This window comes from Hyperoodon ampullatus (assembly GCF_949752795.1).
Source record: "Hyperoodon ampullatus genome assembly, chromosome: 6".
Taxonomy (NCBI): Eukaryota; Metazoa; Chordata; class Mammalia; order Artiodactyla; family Ziphiidae; genus Hyperoodon; species Hyperoodon ampullatus.
The window spans coordinates 36,700,542-36,721,806 of record NC_136919.1 but is presented as its reverse complement, the minus strand read 5'-3'; the positions used below and the strand labels follow the sequence as shown (position 1 = coordinate 36,721,806).

The 21,265-nt window shown below is 36.5% G+C and overlaps 1 protein-coding gene across 1 annotated transcript in view; it reads right to left on the bottom strand.

Annotated features, from left to right (window-relative positions):
* Nucleotides 1-1,760: 1,760 nt before the first annotated feature.
* UGCG (UDP-glucose ceramide glucosyltransferase) overlaps nt 1,761-21,265 on the bottom strand; it is a gene marked incomplete at its 5' end in the record, with an annotated part of 35,216 nt that continues 15,711 nt past the window's right edge. The window contains 8 exons of the mRNA XM_079705880.1: nt 1,761-2,596; nt 3,069-3,258; nt 3,761-3,847; nt 5,993-6,171; nt 7,607-7,719; nt 9,595-9,696; nt 10,653-10,755; nt 18,320-18,461. Coding sequence (XP_079562006.1) covers nt 2,426-2,596; nt 3,069-3,258; nt 3,761-3,847; nt 5,993-6,171; nt 7,607-7,719; nt 9,595-9,696; nt 10,653-10,755; nt 18,320-18,461 — 1,087 coding nt within the window. The 3' untranslated portion in view covers nt 1,761-2,425. The remainder of the gene's footprint in view (nt 2,597-3,068; nt 3,259-3,760; nt 3,848-5,992; nt 6,172-7,606; nt 7,720-9,594; nt 9,697-10,652; nt 10,756-18,319; nt 18,462-21,265) is intronic.

Below are 21,265 nucleotides of genomic sequence, written 5' to 3'. Positions count from 1 at the left end.
TTTTTTGAACAAAAAACTTAAGACAATGATTTTAAATAATAAACATGGTATATTCTAGACACTTGGTGTTTTTTTTTTTAGATGCTTTATTAAATTTGGACTCCTACAGTTCTGCTGTGATGCTTTCTTCATCATTATAATAACATTTATATTATTTCTTGCCATTTTATCATTGCTCTAAACTTGCTAAACAAAGAATCACTCTGTCTGGTTAAGTGAAGCTTCACTGGAAGGAAATACTCCACTACCACATTAAAAACACACATATACAGAACAGTCATTTTTTATATTTACAAACACAAGAAGTCTGTCCAGCCATTTGGGTTTTGTTGTTACACTGCCCATACCGAGATCAGCAAAAAGCTAAGGAATAAGCAAGATTTCACTTCAGCAGTGCAAAGGATGGCATCAACCAAACTTCGTTAAACAAACCAACAAATTACAAACACGGTCAGCAAAATTCAGCTTGCGTGATACTGACTTAAAAAAATAAACAGAGTGGGTCACAACTAGACTGGTTTTCGCTATGCAACTTTCCTCAGGGAACAATACTCCCCCCATTTCACGTAGAAAGGAATACGCATCAAAGCCTTTGTTCATGAAGAAAATGCCCTTCAAACAAATTCATCATAAGGCAAAAAAACAAAACAAAACAAAAAAACGAAAAAACTGAATGAAGCAGTTTGGCCCAGAGAAAGCTTGTATATACTGTGTATACTCAGTATACACACATTTACAGATATACTGCAATTTAAACCATGTATATACTCATTAGACAATTAAATGAAACTGGCTCAGTGAAAAAGTGTTCATTTTTTATAAATATGTAGTTATTGCTAATATGTGACACATTATGCTTTGACATGGAAATTGCAGTAACTTAGAGTTTGAAGCTGCCATATTGCCAGTGTCAGCCCTGCAGCAGGCATTCATATGGACAACATGCCATCCAATCCTGAAGAAAGAGCAAAACGTTCACTACAAAAAAAAAGAAAAGAAAAGAAAAAAGAAAAACGAAAGGCTTATGCACTGTCCCTTACATTTCTGCCTATTCTTTTTTTTTCTTTTAAACAAAAACAAGTCCAGCTCACCACAAGTTAAGCACAACCTGACAAGCGAGTTTAGCGGCACGATGGGGAGAGAAGAGTGAAATACAGCATGCATTTACAACCAGAACTGCTCTAGTCTATTTTGTCATACAAACTGGAATACAAAAATCCAATTTAAATAAGACTAGACTAACAGTAATAGTAAATTAAAAAACAAAACAAAACAAAACACACACACACACACAGACTTAGTTGGATACTGATTAATTTTAAGAGTAAAACTCATCCTGTCCCCTCTTAATACTCTACTGCAATTTATTGATGGCTAGAATATTTACTTAAAAAAGATATTAAATACCTGTCTCATGAAATTACATTCTTTTTTAACAATAAGACAGACCGTGTAAGAAAATAGCTCATGTGTGAAATGTGTCTGAAATGCATTTTTCCTCACAACTATCAAAACATCCATTCACACTAAAACAAACCCCCCACCCCACCCCCTGCAAAAAGTTAAGGAAAGATGGGATGGGTCAGGTGAGGAGCAGGGAAGGAAAGACTTACCAGCACAGTGATTAACAATGGTTCAAGACAGAACCAACAAGAGTTGGTCAAAAAGGTGCCTTCAAGACATGGCTACAATTAAAAACCAAACTCAACCACTTTTGGTTCGTTGCGGTGAGACCGAAAAAATATTTCTCACAGATTCATATAAATACTAGACTCCAGCTCTTTTGTTATTATTATTTTTAAAGTTTTTCCATTTGTTTTTGCAAGGCCTAGCTACCATATTACAGTTTATATTTCCTCTGCAACGACTACAAGAGGTAGGCATAAAGCATGAAAAAGTTTCTCAGTTAGTACCTCACTGCAGGCAGTTCACTGCATTAATACCTTTCACTTTAGACATGAAAAGGGATTGCACCTTCTGGTCTTTTCGAGCCCCCCAGACAAAGCTGTTGCCATCCCGTACATATTCTAAATGAGTGTACTCACCAATAAGAAACTTTCTCTACTGAAGGATACTGTCATAGTGTTTGTTGCAGAACATTTATATATATATAGATAGATTTATTTATTTTTAAAAAGTAAACAAACAAACAACAACAAAAACCGAACCCAGGTTCCTAGAACCAATTCTCTTGATTCTCTACTTCCACAAAATAAAGTATAACCATTTGGCCAAGACTACAGATGTGGTTTTTTTTTTTTTTTCTTTCCTTTTCACAGATGCAAGTGCCATGCAAAATAAATTAGAGAACAGATACCAAAACATACATGTGATAAAACTACTGAAGGTAGATTTTTAAAAAGCATTTATATAAACATAATTTATAATCCTCTTTTTTTCCTTATGTACAGTCACAAAGCTGTAGTTAGACATCTAGGATTTCCTCGGCTGTGCCTCCACAGCGTAGTCTGTAGCGACCAGTTCTCCAGCTTATCGTTGGGTCCCATAATGCCGACAAAAAAATGTATATTGTCATGGATTCACGGATGAACCAAGCTACTGCATAATCAAGTTTTGAAAAACACAGTGTGCCACCCTAGGAATTAAAAGAATAAATTATGTACTGTCAGACTAAAGACACAGTTTAAAAAATGAAATTCTTCAATTTCACTCTTAAATACACTATATAAAGTCAAGTCTGCTTCTTAAGATAATTCAACTGTCATGCTATATTGGTTAAGGAAATGTTAATTAGGAAGAAAAGCAGCATTAAAATAACTGCTATCCTAACATATTCTTAGTTTGAAGACTTGTTGATTTGCTTAACATCATTGTTTTTTTTTTTTTTTGGAGCCTTAATAAAAGTGATTGTACAACCAGCTGAAAGTTGAAAATCAAGTTCCATTTTGTGTCCACGTTCCACTAAGGAAAGTAATGCTTAAACCTGATTTTAACCTTCACTGGGAGGCTGAAGAATGGCTCAGATAGATTTTCTTCAACTTCTTCTAAATCAAAAGTGTTTTAGTTCTACCAAATGACTGCCAACTTTCCCAAGCCTATCCACATACCTGGACACCCCTGAGTTGAATGTAGTCAAATATAAACCATGCCAGGCAATGACACATGAAAAATACCATAATATCCCATCTGAATACATGGTGGGCTGCCCATCCAATAATTAAACTGGCAACAAAGCATTCTGAAATTGGCTCGCAAATTATTGTTGCAGGAAGCATGTTAATTCGCAATTTGGTCCACCTTAAACAAACAAACAAAAAGGGATTTTCTTTAAACAACAGCCTGGTTACAAGACTAATCAATTTTTCTCAAAATGATCAGCATTTTATCCTGTTATATAAAAGCCTTTTATATAAACTTTAAAGAGTATTTAATGAATCTCTTTTCTATTTTTATTTAGTATCTCAAAGAAAAAAGTCTATCAATTCACTTGTATGGCCTATACTCTGATGAATAAAGATCATAAAATTCAAAGGGTAGAAAGTTAGAAAATAGAGATTGGCATAAAAAAATTCAAAGTCTCAACATCTCTTTTTTGGAAGCTTTCAGTGTTACATAGGAAAGAAAATATATTTAGACGTTAAATTTATTTTAATAAGGAAGTTAACCTCTCTTTTCTGGAAATAAACAAAACCTGACTTTTAATTTTGTTGTTAAAACCAAGTTAAAACCATGTAAAAATTACTCTCCCTTCCCCTTTTCTTTTAATAAAGTATAAAAAGAAGAAATCCAGCTGATTTACCTGATCATTCTGGATTGAAACTGAGAAATTGAATACGAGCCAGAGTTTTGCATTGCAACTTGAGTGGACATTGCAAACCTCCAACCTCTGAAAATTAAGACAATTATAAAATGAGCTATGATGATGAACACATGCAAGCATGACTGATTATACATTTATTCATCCCTATAAAGAATAAGAAGCATTATTTACAGTAGTCAAGATATGGAAGTACACACACACACACTAGAATATAACTCAGTCATAAAAAAAGAATGAAATCCTGTTATTTGCAACAATGTGCATGGACCTAGAGGGTATTATGCTTAGTGAAATAAGTGAGACAGAGAAAGACAAATACTTAGTGAAATAAGTGAGACAGAGAAAGACAAATAGTCTCTTATCACTTATATGTGGAATCTAAAAAATAAAACAAATGAATAACTAAACAAAAAAGAAAAAACTCACAGACTTAGAGAACTAGTGGTTACCAGTGGGGAGATGGAAGGGGCAAGGAGCAAGATAGGGGAAGAGGATGAAGAGATAGAAACTACTTTGTATAAAATAGGCAACAAGGATATACTGCACAGCACAGGGAAATACAGCCATTACTTTGCTGTAACTTTAAATGGAGTATAATCTATAAAAATACTGAATCACTATGTTGTATACCTAAAACTACATAATACTGTAAATCAACTATATTTTAATTTAAAAAAAAAAGTGAGCAACTGCCAGTGTTCAGGGTGAGCCTCGTCCCAGGATAGCACCCTACGTAGGGTATATCATATTTATACACAATTTAGTCATTACAGAGGCCCATGAGAGTACCACCTAAGAAATGGAAGGAACAACCCCTCAGTTCACAGTTTAATAAACTTAAAATACAGACATTCTGAAAGTACTAAATGGAGTGGGTCCTGTATTTAATAGTTTAGTCTCTGAACACTATTAATCAAAAAAAGTGGGGGGGCAGGGTGTGAAACCAAAAGTGGTATTCTGTATCTCATGAGAAACGCTATGAAACCATGGACCACATTAACACCATCAGGAGAGAAGTTTAAAAACGTACTTCAATTTTTAAGATCACATCTTTAGTAAATTATCAGACAAGGAAACGACCCCCTTTAAAAAAGCAAATGAGTGTCACTGTGTGATAGGGAAATGTTATTAAGCCAATCATGTGAATCATTAGGTGGCTTCTTAGCAAAGTATCAAATAATCTACTGAGAAATTTCAAAATTTGAAATCATATTCTTTAAATTTCCACCTACTGGCTTATGACTGTACTGACATTTTTAATTCTTCTAAAACACATAAAAATTTACATCCATAATAATGAAAATTTATAATCACAGAGAAGCTTCAATTTAATAACTTCAAACCACCCAGCTGTTTTTTTTAGGGTTTAAATGTATTTATTATTAAATTGAAGTATAGTATAACATTAATTTACAATGTTGTGTTAGTTTCAAGTGTACAGCAAAGTGTGTATGTATCTGTATGCTGTACAGTAGGTCCTTGTTGTTTACTTGTTTCATATAGTGTATATATGTTAACCCCAAACTCCTTTCTCCCGCCACCCTTCCTATCCTCATTGGTAAACATAAGTTTGGTTTCTGTGTCTGTGAATTTATTTCTGTTTTGTAAATAATTCATTTGTATCGTTTTTTTAGATTCCATCTATAAGTGATATTATATGACATTTGTCTTTCTGTCTGACTTCACTTAATATAATCTCTACGTCCATCCATGTTGCTGCAAATGACATTATTTCATTGTTTTTTATGACTGAGTAATATTCCATTGTATATTCAGACCACATCTTCTTTATCTATTTATCTGTAGATGTGCATTCATGTTGCTTCCACGTCTTGGCTATTGCAAATAGTGCTGCTATGAACATTGGGGTGCATGTATCTTCAAATTAGAGTTTTCTCCAGATATATACCCAGGAGTGGGATTGCAGGATCATATGGTAACTCTATTTTTAGTTGTTTTAAGGAAACTCTATACTGCTCTAGAAACCACATTAATTTGAAGAATGTAGAGAAATTAGAACATTTATTTGCTTCATTAGTGCATAACTGAATAATTAATAGGAATTACATTCTAAAAGTATTAAACTATTCTGTACTCACTAGCAAAAAATAAAATAAAATAGCTCTTAATCCATGGGTTTAACAAACAGAATAAACCAACAGAAGTTAGGAACCAAAAATGTAACAGCCTAATTTAATTTAGTTTTCTTACCGGTCAGCTATTGCTTTGGCCATAAAGTAATCTTCAGCAATGTATTGAGCAAAAGCTATAAGCCCTCCTGCTTGATCTAACACATCCTTTCTCATTAAACAAGACATTCCCGTCACACATTTGAAACCAGTGACATTGGCAGAGATATAGGACCTTGGATGAGAGGTTCCAAAATACACCTGCCAAAACAAAGCCAAAAACATATGTATACAATTAGAATTTTATGTTAAAAGTATGATGTTTATAAATTCTTTTTCCTAATGAATTTCAGTATGATTGGGTGAATATTCTATTATTCTTACATAAATTACCTGAATAAAAAGTGGTACAAAGTAATATTTACATATAGCAAGCAGTCAATAATTTCTTATGTGATTGCCTACACTTGTTATTATCACCATTACAAAGAAGTATTTACTTCTAGGAGGGAAAAGTATATTTTATTCTCAAATAAATACTGTCTTCTCTAAAACTCTAAGATTTAAAGATTTACTGAAGTAAAACTTAATTTGGACTTGAATCAGATAGGTAAAAAATATCACTCACTTCATATAAAATATTAATATTTAATGTGTTGTTTTCAGAATGTTCATGTAGATATACACATACCTACATATATAGGTATACATATGTACATGTATATGTGTATATGTATGCATGTGGCTACACACATGCACGCATTCATACACACAATATTTATAGGTACATCAACCAATAGAGCAATCCTATTTCTTAATTCCTTTTCTTGTGTCCTTTTATATAGCTAGCTATTTCCTGCCGGAGTCACTGAGCTTCCCAACTTCCCCATTTTTCAATGTATTTTTCATAAATAGGGTGGATACTAATATTCTGTCTTCCATTTTACTGCCCTTTTCCTAGATGTGCTTTGAAGTCATGAGAAATGCAAACTACTAAATTAACGGTAGAATTAAATGGTCATCACCCAACTTATCAGATATAAAACCTATTTATTATTTACATCTTAGATATGCTGCCTTTTGTAATTAGTCACCTCTCTGTATCCTAGGGGAATTGGTTCCAGGAACCCTGTGCCAAAATCCACCAATGCTATTTGCATATTATCTACACCTGTCAGATTACTTATAATATCTAATACAATGTAAATGTTATGTAAAGAGTTGTAAATACAATGTAAATGCTATGTAAAGAGTTGCTGGTGCAAGGCAAATTCACATTTTGCTTTTTGTAATTTTCCGGAATTTTTTTTTCCGAATATTTTCGACCTACTGTTGGTTGAAGCCACAGATGTAGAACCCACAGACTTAATACAGTTAACTTCAGGTAGTTCATCCCAACTCTCAGCATAGTCTCAAGCTTCTGCGAGATTAGGGATCTGATAACAAGAATATTATTTAATACTTTTTTTTTTTTGTGGCATGCGAGCCTCTCACTGCTGTGGCCTCTCCCGCCGCGGAGCACAGGCTCCGGATGCACATGCCCAGCGGCCATGGCCCACGGGCCCAGCCGCTCCGCGGCATGTGGGATCCTCCCGGACCGGGGCACGAACCTGTGTCCCCTGCATCAGCAGGCGGACTCCCAACCACTGCGCCACCAGGGAAGCCCAAGAATATTATTTATAACCATTGCACTTACCTGTTCTAGTGTGGCGGCAAAGCCCTGTCTGTCTGCTACATACGGCAGCCCGTGAACCAGGCCTACTTTCTCTGTCATTTGGTTAACCATGTCCGTGAGTGTGTCTGGAATCACTAGGATGCAAAAGAAAAAAAGGTGCAGAGAGAGAGAGGAAAAAATTTCCTTTTAGTAAAATGCCCACTAACGTAAAATATAATTTATGAGTTATTAAATTCTTAATAAATGTTTTTCTTTGTATGTGGGTCTAATAAAATGAATCTCAATCACCTTTCTGAGTAGAATACAAAATTTCAAAGAGGTTAACTTATGGTAGTGAATTTATTCTGGACACTTGCAGGCTGGTACATACCTAATATGTAGCAGGGGCAGGATGTACCTTGAAAATGTTAACAGTCCATTTCTGAATCTCCCAACTGGAATAACGGACAATATGTCCTAGTACAAAAGGTACAGGAGCAGAGGTCAAAGGGGCTCAGTGTTCACTATGACTCCTCCTTTCCAACCATGGAGGAGGGAATGAGCCTCCTCTTTCTGGGGGTATGAGATATTCTCTCTCAAAACTGCTAATTGGAACTGAATGAGAATATACTTGACAGAGATTGATACACTGAAAACATAGCAAATATATATGATAGTAAATAATTTAAGGTAGCAAATGTGAAAAATGAATGTAATCTCTGACCATGAATTGATAGATTTGTAATGATCGAATTAAGTAGGAGTGCCACACTTACTATTAATTTTCAAATTTGCACATTTCAAGCCAATAAAATTTAAATCATTTTCCCATTTTTAAATAGCAAAAATCTCATATCATTTTATACGACTTCATTTTTATTTCCTTCAAGTATTTAAGAACTAAATCTACTGTATAAAAGTGTATTTGGACTTTAAATACAGGTAGTCTGGGTAGTGGTTCTCAACTGCTGCCCTGTAGGGGACATTTGACAATGTCCAGAGACAGTTCTGGCTGTCACAACCAACAGCGGCTACTACTGCATCTAGTGGGTAGGGGCCAGGGATGCTGCTAACCATCCTGCAGCACAGCCCTGACAACAAAGAATTACCCAGCCCAAAAGTGTTGAGGTTGAAAAACTTGAGGTAATTAGAATATAATAGAATATTACAGAACACCAAAATTATTATAAGTATATATGTTTAAAAATGCAAAAATACAAATTATAATTTCAATATATTGATATTGAAATTATAATTTCAATATAATTGAAAACATTATTATTAAAATAATTCCTGATAAAATCAGCTAGGTAAAAAGCCATGACTGGATTCTAATAAATGTATGTAATTCTAAAATATGCACCTATTAATTTCTGTCTCTTTGTACGAGACAGTACATTGCGCATGCCACAAACAGATTGAAGTAAAAGATGTCACATGAATAAGGGAAAACTTACACCTAGAAAAATCTCATAGACTATATAACGGACCACGACTTTTTTTTTTTTTTTTTTGGCTGCATTGGGTCTTTGTTGCGGCACGCGGGCTTTTCTCTAGTTGCAGCGAGCGGGGGCTACTCCCTGTTGCGGTGTGCAGGCCTCTTACTGTGGTGGCTTTTCCTGTTGCAGAGCACGCGCTCTAGGCGCACAGGCTTCAGTAGTTGTGGCGCACGGGCTTAGCTGCTCCGCGGCATGTGGGATCTTCCCGGGCGAGGGCTTAAACCCGTGTCCCCTGCATTGGCAGGCAGATTCTTAACCACTGCGCAATCAGGGAAGTCCCGACTATTTTTTTTTTTTAATAGTTGGAATTTTCTCTTCAAAATGAAAACATTTTCATACACGTAACATTCTAGGTTAGTATAAAAAACATCAAAATCTTAGTAAGTATAACTTGACATATTACCATGAAATAATGATAAATGAATTACTTTATTAGGCAAACAAATAGGATTGATAAATGTATTCTCAGACTGCTCTTGGCATTTTATCATTGAATGAATAGTTCTGCAAAATAAATAAGAAAAACCTCACCTCTTATTCCACTATCACAAATCCATATAAGATCATACTTTGCAACTTCATATCCTGGCATTAAATTGTTAATTTTAGGATTAATGCCAACCTTTTTGCCACCTAAAAATTTTAAAGTACAGCAGTGAACAATTCATGCAATATTGGAAATATTTTCTATTATACATATACATAGTAGAGAGAAGTAAAAAGTACTTGCAGATTTAATAATTTAAACAAACATACTTTAACATTATGTTTCTCTTGAGACACAGATGTAGAGAACAAACGTATGGACACCAAGGGGGGAAAGTGGCATGGGGTGGTGGTGGACACTGGTGGTGGGATGAATTGGGAGATTGGGATTGACATGTATACACTAATATGGATAACTAATAAGAACCTGCTGTATAAAAAAATAAATAAAATAAAATTCAAAAATTCAAAAAAAAAAGAAAATAGTAGGTGAAACCACCATACTTTAAAAAAAAGCCAAAAAACCCATTGTTTCTTATTATTCATAATAATATATTTAGAAAAAAATTGTTCATTCTCAAAAAGAAAATTACATCATTAATCTTTGAAAATTCATTAGTTTCAGTTTTCTAATTCTTAAGTGCTTGCATTAATAGTAAACATTAATCAATATTTAATAGCAAATATACCTCTAATTAGTCTTTAGAATAAGCCTGTAGGCTTTTGGAAAAATATTCTTTTTGCAATATTACAAAAATGAATTCTATCCCTCATTCCCAATTATAATCAATGAGATACAGAAAAGGCCATAGATTGAAAATATTAAAGAAACAAAAATAACAGACTCATGTCTGACTGATGAGTAAGACATAATTTGGGGTAATTCTGTTAATCCCAGATATGAAAAAAAAACTTTGTCTTTATAACTTAAGTCTTCTCAAAAGGACAGAAACACCTTTCACTGTATCTAACCAACATGCATAAAGCAAATATGCTAATAACTTAATGGGTGTCTAGCACTCTAATCTATAGTTTAATGCAAAGAAGATTACTGATATTTAATATATTAAAGCAAAAAGGTTATTGTAGAATTTGTTACTTACCTATAAACAATCTAGCATCAACATTTGGATATTTTCCAAGAAGCTTCTTACACACATCAATGGCTGGATCATCATGATCTTGGACACAGAGGAGTACTTCATACTAGTCAAAGAACACATTTTATGTAAATTAACCTCTTTTCCAAAGATAACCACTTATTATTAGCATTTACTGATGGATCAAAAAGCATTAAGAAAAACAAGCAATTGTACAAAGTTTAAAAGTTAAGAGAGTATTCATAATGGATGCAGACACTTAAAGGATTATCAAGTGCTGCTTTAACCAAGAGCAGCTTCTCCAGAAGGGGCCTGTTTGCAAGCCAAAGACAGAATGAAGAGATCGGCAGGGCCCACAGCTGAAGTCTTGCCATTGCCAGATAGGCGTGGCCTAATAATTCAACTGGATTCCCAGCTTCTCCAAGGCCTTCATCACTGAAGATTTACTAGATGCTCACAGGGTGCCTAGCAGTGTAAAAGCAACACAGAAAGCAACCAAAATGAACACACCCTTCGTTCTCTAGCAGCTTTGTCTCTGAACTTAATATCATTTCATCAAGGTGCTAAAAATTACATATTGAATACCACTATGATAAATTTTTTTTAAAATATTTATTTATTTATTTTTGGCTGTGTTAGGTCTTTGTTTCTGTGCGAGGGCTTTCCCTAGTTGTGGCAAGCGGGGGCCACTCTTCATCATGGTGCACGGGACTCTCACTGTCGTGGCCTCTCTTGTTGCAGAGCACAGGCTCCAGACACGCAGGCTCAGTAGTTGTGGCTCACGGGCCTAGTTGCTCTGAGGCATATGGGATCTTCCCAGACCAGGGCTCGAACCTGTGTCCCCTGCATTTGCAGGCAGATTCTCAACCACTGCACCACCAGGGAAGTCCCACTATGATAAATTAAAAGAGGTTTCCCAAACTCTTCACAAGGACAAAGTGAGATTAGATTTTTTGTTGTATAATAGTTTTCTGAAGTAAAATAGAATCTGATTTGATTAAAAATGTATCCTGAAAAGCACACTTAGCCTTTTAACTATGAAAACACCCAGGATTTTATTTTGCCCAGACCCACGTTTACTCTTTTTTTTTTTTTTTTTTTTAAATTTATTTATTTATTTATTTTTGGCTGTGTTGGGTCTTCGTTTCTGTGCGAGGGCTTCCTCTAGTTGTGGCAAGCAGGGGCCACTCTTCATCGCGGTGCGCGGGCCTCTCACTGTCGCGGCCTCTCTTGTTGAGGAGCACAGGCTCCAGACGCGCAGGCTCAGTAGTTGCGGCTCACGGGCCTAGCTGCTCCGCGGCATGTGGGATCTTCCCAGACCAGGGCTCGAACCTGTGTCCCCTGCATTGGCAGGCAGATTCTCAACCACTGCGCCACCAGGGAAGTCCTCTTTTTTTTTTTTTTTAAATTTATTTATTTTATTTTTTTGGCTGCATTGGGTCTTCGTTGCTGTGCACGGGCTTTCTCTAGTTGCGGCAGGCTGGGGCTACTCTTTGTTGCGGTGCGCGGGCTTCTCATTGCAGTGGCTTCTCTTGTTTTGGAGGACGGGCTCTAGGCCTGCGGGCTTCAGCAGTTGTGGTGCTCGGGCTTAGTTGCTCCACGGCATGTGGGATCTTCCCGGACCAGGGCTCGAACCTGTGTCCCCTGCACTGGCAGGCGGATTCTTAACCACTGCGCCATGGGGAAGCCCTATGTTTACTCTCTGATAGTACACTAAGGAAGACATTTCTTAGCACTTGGCTGGCTGTGTCAAAATTACCCTCGGGCAGTTTTTTTAAAAAGAGGATACTGGGCCCCACTCTTAAACTTCTGAATCAGAGTATCTGAGGGGATTCTGACATGTAACCAAGTTTATAAAATCCTGAGCTCTAAGATACCATTTAGTAAACTACTAAATTTTTTAAAAGTGTTTGCTTTCACACATAAAGATGCTACTCTATTATTTTGTGGGCTATGTATTCTAAGCAGTAATTTTTCTCAAAAGTGGTGATAAATTCATGCTGACTCAATAGCAAATTTCCTACCAAACCTTCTTTCTAAGACAGATTGAACATTTTTAAGCAAAGGAGGAAGGTTAATTATGTCCATGAGAAAATAACAAAGCTATGTGTTCTAAAAAATACAAAAAGTTGAGGACACAATTTTTTAGGTGTCTAACATACAGGGACTAAAGCTAAGGTAATGGGAAGGCCTGTTTGATTTACTTCCGTTGATAAGCATACACAAGTAAAAAGTGGAAATAAAATGTGTACAGTGCCTTGAGCACAATAATTACTGTTCACCTAATATATTGATATGTCAGCAAAAAGTGGCAGCATAGAATTTAGTGGTTGAGCACATAAGGACCAGGACTAAGGTAAATAAAGAAAGTTTAGCTAACAAGGTGAGATTTTTTTTTTTCAAGTGAAGAAAAAGTTTTCTCAATAATTAAGTAGAGACCTGGATGGACCTAAGAGTCGGTCATACAGAGTGAAGTAAGTCAGAAAGAGAAAAACAAATATCGTATATTAACGCATATATGTGGACTCTGGAAAAATGGTACAGATGAACCTATTTGCAGGGCAGGAACAGAGATGCAGATGTAGAGAAGGGACGTGTGGACACAAGGTTGGGGTAGGATGAATTGGGAGATTGGGATTGATATGTATACACTACCATGTGTAAAACAGATAGCTTGTGGGAAGCTGCTGTATAGCGCAGGGAGCTCAGCTTGGTGCTCTGTGAGTGGGATGGGCGGGATCGGGGGGGAGGGAGGTCCAAGAGAAAGGGGATATATGTATACATATAGCTGATTCACTTTGTTGTAAAGCAACTATACCCCAATTAAAAAAAAAAAAGTAAAAGGGAAAAGCAATGTATATTTCCCTCATACTTTCTACCTATAGTTATTACATATTCTATCCAACATCTACCTCTCATGATGACTGACCAAAATTGCCACCTTAGAGGTACTGAAATAATTAAGCAACTTTACAGCCACTGGTCTCCAGAGATCAGATAAAAATCTGAGAATGGGATGGACACCATTCCTGCCACACCCTGAAACTTCTTCAAGGGTTGACTCTTAAGTCCCATAAAAAGTCAGCCATCCTCCCTACCAAAATGTTTGCTTGAGCCAACAAGAGGCAGACCTTAACGATGAAGATTAGAAAGGTTAAGTGACTTTCCAAAGGGTGTAAGTAACAATGAGCTTTCCTACTATAGTGAGTTGCTCAGTCAGGCTTGCTCTAAAGAGTTCATGTTTTTCCAAACATAGCGTAGTTTTATGCTTTTATAATTTATACTGTTTTACAGGTGTAAGTAAATATAGTGAAAGAATATGTTTATAAGTAATACAATTCCAGAAAATATTATTAAAAATCTACTCTTGGCTTTTTCCTCAGCAAGAGAAAACTCTGTAATATATAGTACTAGACATGTACTCAATGGGAAGAAAAAGGCTATACTAGGTTGTAGCAAAAACTTTTTCAGAAGTATATGGTGTTAGTATAAGTAAGGGAGGTATAGTTTACCTTTATCCAAATGCAAGATTTAAAGTTTTTGTTTTTATTGATTACACCTCTTAAACTTAATTTCAAATGAAAAACAAATACCTCCTGATTAGCCAGAGCGCAGATGAAACTCAATTCACTTTATCTAAAAAATGTTCAGACTCTTATTAAAGACACAACTTTCCCTTAGATGTTTCTGATATTAAAAATTATACCAAATTGGAGGTAGTATTCCAAGTGTTTTCTAGAGCATTAGATTTTAACCAAGAATCTTCATTTTTCAGCTAGAATCTCTATGTTTGATCAACATTCAATTTGCTAGGAATTTCTGTACTTAAATAGTTAAATCACTCCCACTACACTGCAATTGGTAAAACATAAGATATTAAGTTGATTAAAAGTATTTTTTGTTTTTTTTTTTTGCGGTACGCGGCCCTCTCACTGTTGTGGCCTCTCCTGTTGAGGAGCACAGGCTCCGGACGCGCAGGCTCAGCCACCACGGCTCACGGGCCCAGCCGCTCCGCGGCATGTGGGATCTTCCCAGACCGGGGCACGAACCCGTGTCCCCTGCATCGGCAGGTGGACTCTCAACTACTGCGCCACCAGGGAAGCCCTAGGGTAAATTTTGAGTGAAAGATAGATGCTTCCTTTGAGTGAAAGGAAGATATTTTGTAAGAAAACTGCTCTGAATTCAAAGTTTTGATAAGTTATATCAAAAACTTACTTACTTTCAAGAACTAGGTAGTTTACATGGTTTTTCAAATTTATTTGGTAAAACACTAATCCTTCAGACGTATAGTTTTATTACATGTATTGTGCCGACCTTTCGATAATTGAACGTATTTTCAATCTTTTTAAATTCTTTATTGTCATCAGTGACAATAAAGAATCCAAGTATGGCACTGGACTTATAACATTTTAAACCTGTTCTATATTTGCAAAAAAGAAAAGAAAATCACAATTACCATAACCTCACTCTGTTAATAACTCTGATCACTCATTTTAAAATTCTTCATATGGCCAGAATTCACTAAAGTAAAGCCATCAAGACACTTTAGATGGAGATTACTGAATCCTCCTACTATGGCTGAATTTCTGCCTAAATGCCTTCTTCTATGCTGCTGTCAAATGAGTACTCGATTTTGTGAAAAATGAATTGTATTCATTTTTTTTAATTCTTATATTTTTTCCAAGAATATTTTCCCCCAAGGAATAAATATCAATATAAGGTGGATTTACAAGATATTTAAAGCATAGATATCTTTCAGGGCACTTAGTATAATAACAGTCTCACCAAAATTTAAACCGAGAAATTCAGAACAAGTGTCAGTAATAAATCTTCTTGCACATGTCTAAAATTAAATGAAATTTTAGAATTTCAATATGTTATATACATATTTCCAAATGGCCTATAAGGTTCCAAATCAAATAACAGAGGAAAGAGTTACATCCAGAACAAAAACGTTTCCATACTTTTATAAAACAATGTTCACGTTTGACAAATGGAGAATATTAAAGTGTGCTGGGCCTGGCAGTTACACAAATGTTCATTTCATGACTACATGCCTCCTTGATGACACAAACAACTCGTGTTCACACTCAGATTTGTGCGATTTCAGTGGTTTAACTTCAGTCTCCTGTAGAATTGCCATTGCTTTTGGTCTTTTAAAAAGCAAATACAGTGCAGTGAGATCAACATTTCCCTTTAGATTGCAGGTACTTTGCACTTTTGCTCTGCTTTCTAAATGTTCTTTTTACGCAGCTAACGATTCTTTTGTAATTAGAAAATAAAATTATGAACTAAAAAAGAATGAAAACAATCTCTTGCATATAATGTTATTCATTTTTGTAATGTGTCAAAACAGCTTTCTCTTCAACCAAATAAATGTCTTAATGACATAACTTAATTGGAAAAAGAACTAAGTGAAAAACTAGAGCTCTGGAGATAATTCCAAACTGTATAAAAAAAAACTTCATTCAGAAGAAATCAATTATTGATTCATCCCAAATGTTCAGAGTTAATGGATACATATGTTCCTGGGGTTATTTTAAGAAACTGTTTAAATCCACACTAACTTCCAAAACCATTTTAAATTCCATGACTATTATCTCACAAGAGCAGCAACATAAAAATTCCGTAACTAAGTTTTAAGAGTGGTTGAATAGGGAAAGGGGAAAGGGTTGGATGATGGTTAAAAAACTGAAACTTGTGAGATTAAGTTTCACAAGGATAAATGCATATGGTTCCACACTATGCTCTGAAATTTATTCATAATCAATGAAAATATTCTTTCATTCACAAAAATAAATTCTCCTTTACATTTACTTATATAAGGTGAGGCTTGAAAAACTTCCATTTTTCTTATTGCAAAGCTTATTTTACAATTAATTTTGTTTGTCTCATCCTTCCTGAATCATCAAAGGCCATTTTTTGCATTTTTAGTTTGAAAAAAAAATCAAGTACCAATCTTTTTTTTTTTTTTTTGCGGTACGCGGGCCTCTCACTGTTGTGGCCTCTCCCGTTGCGAAGCACAGGCTCTGGACACGCAGGCCCAGCGGCCATGGCTCACGGGTCCAGCCGCTCCGCGGCATGTGGGATCTTCCCGGACCAGGGCACGAACCCGTGCCCCCTGCATCGGCAGACGGACTCTCAACCACTGCGCCACCAGGGAAGCCCAAGTACCAATCTTATTTTTTCTAATTATATATTTAATTTATTGAAGATAATGCATGCATATGATTCAGATCTCTAAAATTATTAAATATATATACACACACAAAGTAGAAGAAATACATAATTTTCTGCTACAAATTAGCTTCAAATGCCTAGACTCCAAAACTCCAAAAGCAATAATATAGCAACACTAAAAAATAACTGAATGATACTCATGTCTACATACTGAATAAGAGCTGAATTAAGGCTACCACGTCCGTGTCTTCTGTTTCTTAAAAGAAAAGAAATAACAGCGTGAAAACCAGTCACCATGAGAAGTGTGGTGTGTAGATGTCATCTTCTTTCTCACTACTTGGGCGACATTGTTCTAAAGAAATAGGAAGGAAAGAGTCTCCAACTGGCAAAAATTATGGAAAAACTGAGGCAATGATGGTAAAAACTGAGGAAAGTGAGTAGAGACCACAGAGGGAAAATTAAACTGGACTGAAAATCAAGCAGGTAGAAATTTAGACATATTTTCACAAGTAATCTACCACTGCTAGGACCTGCTTTCAAAAGCAGCGTCTCAAATAGGCAATTGAAAAAGTTGCCATAAAAGTAAACACAAAAATTAAGGAATATTAAGTTTTCCTAAGAAACTAAAGGGAAGAAATAAAAAGAATACTCCCATCTCAAGAAAACTGAAGTCTCCAAGGAAGGAAGTACATTGAGTTTAGAGATAAACAGATTATATAGATAAAAGATATAAGCAATACAAGTAGGTATTAAAACCCAGAAAAATCAAGAAATCAAAAATTCGGTGTTTTTTTTAAACATCTTTACTGGAGTATAATTGCTTTACAATGGTGTGTTAGTTTCTGCTGTATAACAAAGTGAATCAGTTATACATCTACATATGTCCCCATATCTCTTCCCTCTTGCATCTCCCTCCCTCCCACCCTCCCTATCCCACCCCTCTAGGTGGTCACAAAGCACCGAGCTGATCTCCCTGTGAAAAATCCGGTATGATGAAGCTCCACCTTACCACTAATTCTAACCCCAAAAGTCAGATTCTCAAGGGGATTTATCATTAGTTCTAGCTGTCCTGCATCCCATTTCTGACCACTGAATATTGTTTTCTCACTTTCACTGCGACTCTCATGGAACAAGACTTTCATACTCAAACTACCGGGCACTTAACACTGTCTGCGTTCCAGAAGCTTTATTCAGGGATTTCTAATTCAGGTTGACATATAGGTAGTTAGAAAAGGAATTTATACCCCTTCCTCAACCCCGTTTCTGTCGTGTGATCACAACCACAACCACTACTACTACTACTACTACTACTACTACTACTACTACTACTACTACTACTACTACTAGAGCATAAATATGAGGAAGCCAACACCATCATGCATTTTTAATACCTTCACCTGATACAGTGTCAAAATTTCTCTCTAAGTGTTTATTGTAAGAAAAAAAAAGTATGGTCTAGCCCATTCCTATGAGTACAACACTGTTCTTACCTTGGGATAATCCAATTCAAAGAATGTTTCCAAGTTGTTGATTAGGTTAGGATCTATTCCTTTCAGTGGTTTCAGAAGAGACACCCCTGGGAGCTTGCTATATGGTTGTTTGTCTGTTGCCTTCTTGTTTAGGTGTAATCGGCTAAAAAGCAAATGATACATATATTAACATACATTTCTGGAGAATATATTAGGGCCGAATCTATATAAAGTATGTATCAAGCTACCAATAAACTACTGAATTCTTTTTTTTAATTGGCATCTTTCGAAAGGGATATCTGAAAATGAAAGAAAGTAGAACCAGGTAAGCTTCCAGTTGAGGAAAACCAGAACTAAGCAGAATGAATGTTCCAGTGAAGGCTGAAGCTTAAGACTGCTGTTTAGTGCTGTACTCTCAGAACCCAGAACAGTGCTAGGCCTGGAGCAGGCATTCAATAAATATCAGCTGAAGTAACAAATGACAGTGTTAGCCCACACATTAACTGACCTTCCTCCCAAATCGCCATCAAGGTGGCCAAAGAACTATAAACATAGCAGGGAAAAAAAAACCAAACCCTATTTGCACCAGAAAAATACGGAAGAGTAACCAGAAAAATCTGAGAACTTTCTATAACAAACAGTCCACACAACCACTGATTGAAAGAACTACCAAGCCAGCCTGCATGGCAAGCAAGAAAATGGGATAACTATCAGAACTCCCAATGTTCACAATCTCAGAACGGCAGGGATGGAATAGAGGGAAATTGAAGGTAAGAAAAAAAATCTCAATGATGACAGAAATGCCTATTAAGGACACTAGAAGATATACCAGTGTCACCAAATCACAGATAAGTTGGCCAAGGTTCTCAGCACTGCTCCATCCCATGGGGAATGAAGCACAGGGCTCCTAATGGGGGAAGCCATGCCAATTAGAGAAGAGAGAATGTGCTCCAGTTCATGTCAGGTTGTCACGATAAAGAGAGAAGACGCTCTTCAGCAGAGTGCTGAAGTTTCTAAAGGAAGTCACCAAGGGCGTCTTCCCTCCTTTTCATTAGCAAGTCTCCAAGCACTCAACAGTAATTAGAAGCTGGGACAATCACGGGGCCAACTGCAGGATATTTTAAGACACAATTCTTCCACATCTCTGAAATCAATGGCATCTTAGAGTTGCTGGCAGCCAGATGGCGGCCCGGACTTAATAGCATGAAAACCAACCCTTCTAGAAGATCAAGAAAACGCCAGTATCAATGCATAGTGAAATATACTATTCATCTGGAAGTACACCAGTACCATCATCCACAGAAGTTAGCCACAGGCTCACTCCCCTAATTAAGGCAGGGGTGTGCTGCAGCAAACATCTCATGTTTCAGATAAGGTCATAAGCAGGGGTCCCCAACCCCCTCCGCCCTCCCCCCATCCCCGTCCGAGGCCCGTTAGGAACCAGGCGGCACAGCAGGAGGTGAGCAATGGGCAAGTAAAGCTTCATCCGCGACTCCCCATCGCTCACATTACCGCCTGAACCATCCCCTCCCCCACCCACGATCCATGGCATAATTGTCTTCCACCCGTCCCTGATGTCAGAAAGGTTGGGGACAGCTGCCAGAATGCATCTTTACGGAAAGAAAAGCAGGTTACTACCTACAGTGGAAAAAAATTTAAACCAACAAAAAATTTAAAGAACAGTGTGGTCTCAATTTTTCATCCATAACATCAAACGCCAGAAAATAATGAGCACCATCTACAGCAGTGCTGTTCAGTGTGGCAGTGGTCCACAAGTTGCTTTTTACTGGCCAGTGATGAAAAGAAATGGAGAGAAAGCATTTAGAAACTTTTATAGCAGTTTGACATTGCCATGCCATCCAAGCATATGGTCAGTCATTTATTTTCACTGTAGTTTACCAAAGTATCAATCCATGACAGATTGGAAAACTTTTAAAGAACTGATCCTTTGCCACAGATAGTTCGGAAAATATTGATCTACAGAGTTCATCTAGAGGGCTGGAAAGAGGTAAAACCATGATCTAAAATTTATATAACCACAAATATGACAACTATTCCATTTCTAACAAAATAGTAGACTAGATGTCCAGAGAAATCCACCCAGTACAGAACATCTAGATTGCCAGAAGGAAATGTTTATATTATATATTTAATTGGTTGAAACAGTTATGTATCCACATGGTTCCAATCACTAAAAATATTAACAGGTTCATATAAAAAAGTCTCCCTGTCACTCCTGTCCCCCATCTGTCTTGTTGCCATCACCACCTCCCCAGCATTATTAGTTTCTTACTTATCTTTCCAGAGATTTTAAAAAATGCATATTCAAGCCAAAACATACACACACGAAATTCTTACATAATATTTATAATTTTCTCTCCTTCTTCTTAATACAAGCACACCAAAAGCATGTTTTTAAATATATGACTAAACTGTTAGAAATAAAAGGAAAGCGTCCCAAGTCAGAAATGAGGAGAAACCCCTGAGTGAGTAGTGCTGGAGACAATACTTGCACTGGGATCATCTGTTGGTCCCTAGTGACCTAGAAGTGGTGACAAGCCTGAGACAGGAATGATAGTAAATCTGTCTGAAGAACATTGAATAAATATGGAATCTCTTACAGGCAAAGTAGAAAACTTCTGGACCACAGAGGGAAGATGGGGATGCCGCCTATCTTGGATTCAGTCCGAAGCAAAATGGAACAAAAGCAAAAAGGCTCCCTGGAGAACACCTAACCACGTGGGTTTGGAACCCAGAATGCAAACTATAGGTGTTGCTTGAACAAAACCTAAGAGATGGAACAAGAGAGACCATCATATGTGACCACGAATATATGAAAAGAACTACACAACGTCTAGAAATGAAAATGGCGGTCACTGACATCAGAAGCTCAATAGACAGGTCATAGAGAAGTTGCATACCCACAGTTCAAAAGACAACTGGAGAACTGGAATCTAGATTTGAAGA